Raw genomic sequence first — 2,354 nt, 5'->3', positions numbered from 1 at the left:
TTCATTTTTGATTAGTAATATGCATTGCTAAGAACTTCATTTGGACAACTTTAAAGATGATTTTCTCAATATTTAGATTTATTCACACCCTCAGATTCCAGATTTTCAAATAGTTGTATCTCGGCCAAATATTGTCCTATCCTAACAAACCATACATCAATGGAAAGATTACTTATATTTTATTTATTTGATGTATAAATCTTGTATGAATTGACTGGTTTTGTGGTCCTGGGTCACATATGTTTTCCATACTAGGGTTCATGAGTTGATGAAAAGAAATTTATTAAATCATAATTTTTTTTAACTTTTAAATAAATAAATGTAAAATGAAATAAAAATACAACACTTACCAAAAAAAAAAAAAGATTTAAGAATATTATTAAAAGAATATTTAAAAATATTATAAAAAGTATATTTAATGAAATGACATAATGTGCGCAAAGAGTTTTTGAAAACCCTAAACTTTACACAAATAAATATCGGATTGCTTTTGGTTTTAAGCATCTTTTACATGAACATTTTTTTTTCTTTAAATAAAAAATAAAAAAAATTTAAAATGTATTACAATTTATTTTAATTTATATATTTATTTTATTTTAATACATTATATTTATTGTAAATAAATGACAAAAAAACAAAATATAACAAAATAATAATTCAATATTTAATCATATTAAAGTGTATATTGTATAATATATTCAAAGTATATCGTTTAATAATATTTAAAAGCATTACCGAAATTACAGCATGTATGCAATCTTAAAACAAAATGTAACAATTACTTAAAAAAAGATTTAAGAATATTTTAGAAGAATATTTAAAAATAATATAATAAATATATTTAATAAAAAGAAAAAAATGGTAAAGAATGACCTTGTTTACCTGCATGTGACAATTAATCAACATGAGAGAACGGTGAACATGCAAATGTGTTGTTAAATAATTGAAATAATAACTCATAGAAAATATTTTAGGTCAAAGGGGTTTAGCTGACAAAAATGCTTGGGAATCACTGATGATCCCATCTTTAGTATCCATTAAACTGCTGATTAACCTTCTTCATCTGAAAACACTTAAATCTCATTTGTGCGTGTGCATATTCGAACCTAGAGCGTAAAGAGAGCGTCTCAACCTGATGCATCATATCTGAATATACTCAAAATAGAAAATCCGAACCCGAAAGGTTCTGAGCTATCATGATATGATCAAGTGCAACAGCTTTATTTTTTACACCCAAAAGCAACCCAAATGACTGCAGACCACAGGAAAAAAACAAGAGGTGGAACGTACTGGGTATGAGAGCCACTGGCCGAACTTTCAGCGAGGAGCCGATGACGATGAGAAGATCCACCTCATCTTTATCCTGCTTCATGGCTCGGTGGAAAAATTCTGGAAGGTTCTCGCCAAAGAATGTTAACTGATGGACTGGAGGTGGGTGGATTACTTGTGGATTATTGTGATGTTTTTATCAGCTGTTTGGACTCTCATTCTGACGGCACCCATTCACTGCAGAGCATCCATTGCTGAGACACTGATGCAGTGCTACATTTCTCCAAATCTGATGAAGAAACAAACTCACCTACATCTTGGATGATCTGAACGTGATCACATTTTCAGCAAAGTTTCATTTTTGGGTGAACTATTCCTTTAAATTTTCATACTCAAGCATACCTGGTTGAATATATCCTCCCTTATGGCTTCACAGTCAACCTTATGTTTACAGACAAGACAGGAAGCAGTCGCAAAGGAACCTAAAATAATTAGTAAAAGACAGAGGATAATAAAAGAGTCTAGATACTGACAGAATAATGAACATCTAGGTTTAAATGAGGAATCAGGGGCAGATATACCATGACACTGAATGATCTTCTGGATTCCAGCCGCTTGCTCCAGTGTGTCGATATTCTGAGTGTAGTTCCTCAGTAGCCTTCCCTTCTTATCCAGCATTGATATGAACCTGTGACATGGAGACGGCTGGAACTGTCCTGGGTAGATTTCCTACAGTATAAGCAAACAGAGAATATTGTTATTTATGCAATTTTTATACATAAATGTATGCAAATGCATAAATGTAAATGCAAACCTTTATGACAAGACAACTGCTGAATAGGGTAAATATTTTAACAATTGTTTAAGACAATTGTTTTCTACTACAAGTTTTCTGAAATGTTACGTTTTGATACGCAAACAGTGCATTATATAATTAAATATCCAATAATTTGCCTACATTTAACAGAAAATAAATCTGAACTTCTTGTTTGATTTTGTTGACATATGTGACCCTGGACCACAAAACCACTCATAAGGGTTAATTTTTTGAAATTGATATTTATACGTCATCTGAAAGCTGAATA

The 2,354-nt window shown here is 30.8% G+C and overlaps 1 protein-coding gene across 1 annotated transcript in view; it reads right to left on the bottom strand.

The window, feature by feature from the left end:
• The window catches only part of LOC107750137 (NAD-dependent protein deacetylase sirtuin-1-like), a 14,360-nt gene that overhangs the window by 3,722 nt on the left and 8,284 nt on the right, over window positions 1-2,354 (bottom strand). Inside the window, exon 7 of the mRNA XM_016565404.1 lies at window positions 1,291-1,456. Coding sequence (XP_016420890.1) covers window positions 1,291-1,456 — 166 coding nt within the window. The remainder of the gene's footprint in view (window positions 1-1,290; window positions 1,457-2,354) is intronic.

This window comes from Sinocyclocheilus rhinocerous, unplaced genomic scaffold (assembly GCF_001515625.1).
Source record: "Sinocyclocheilus rhinocerous isolate Xijiao unplaced genomic scaffold, SAMN03320098_v1.1 scaffold1822, whole genome shotgun sequence".
Taxonomy (NCBI): Eukaryota; Metazoa; Chordata; class Actinopteri; order Cypriniformes; family Cyprinidae; genus Sinocyclocheilus; species Sinocyclocheilus rhinocerous.
Note: the sequence above shows the minus strand (reverse complement) of the source record. Positions and strands in the feature narration are given on the sequence as shown.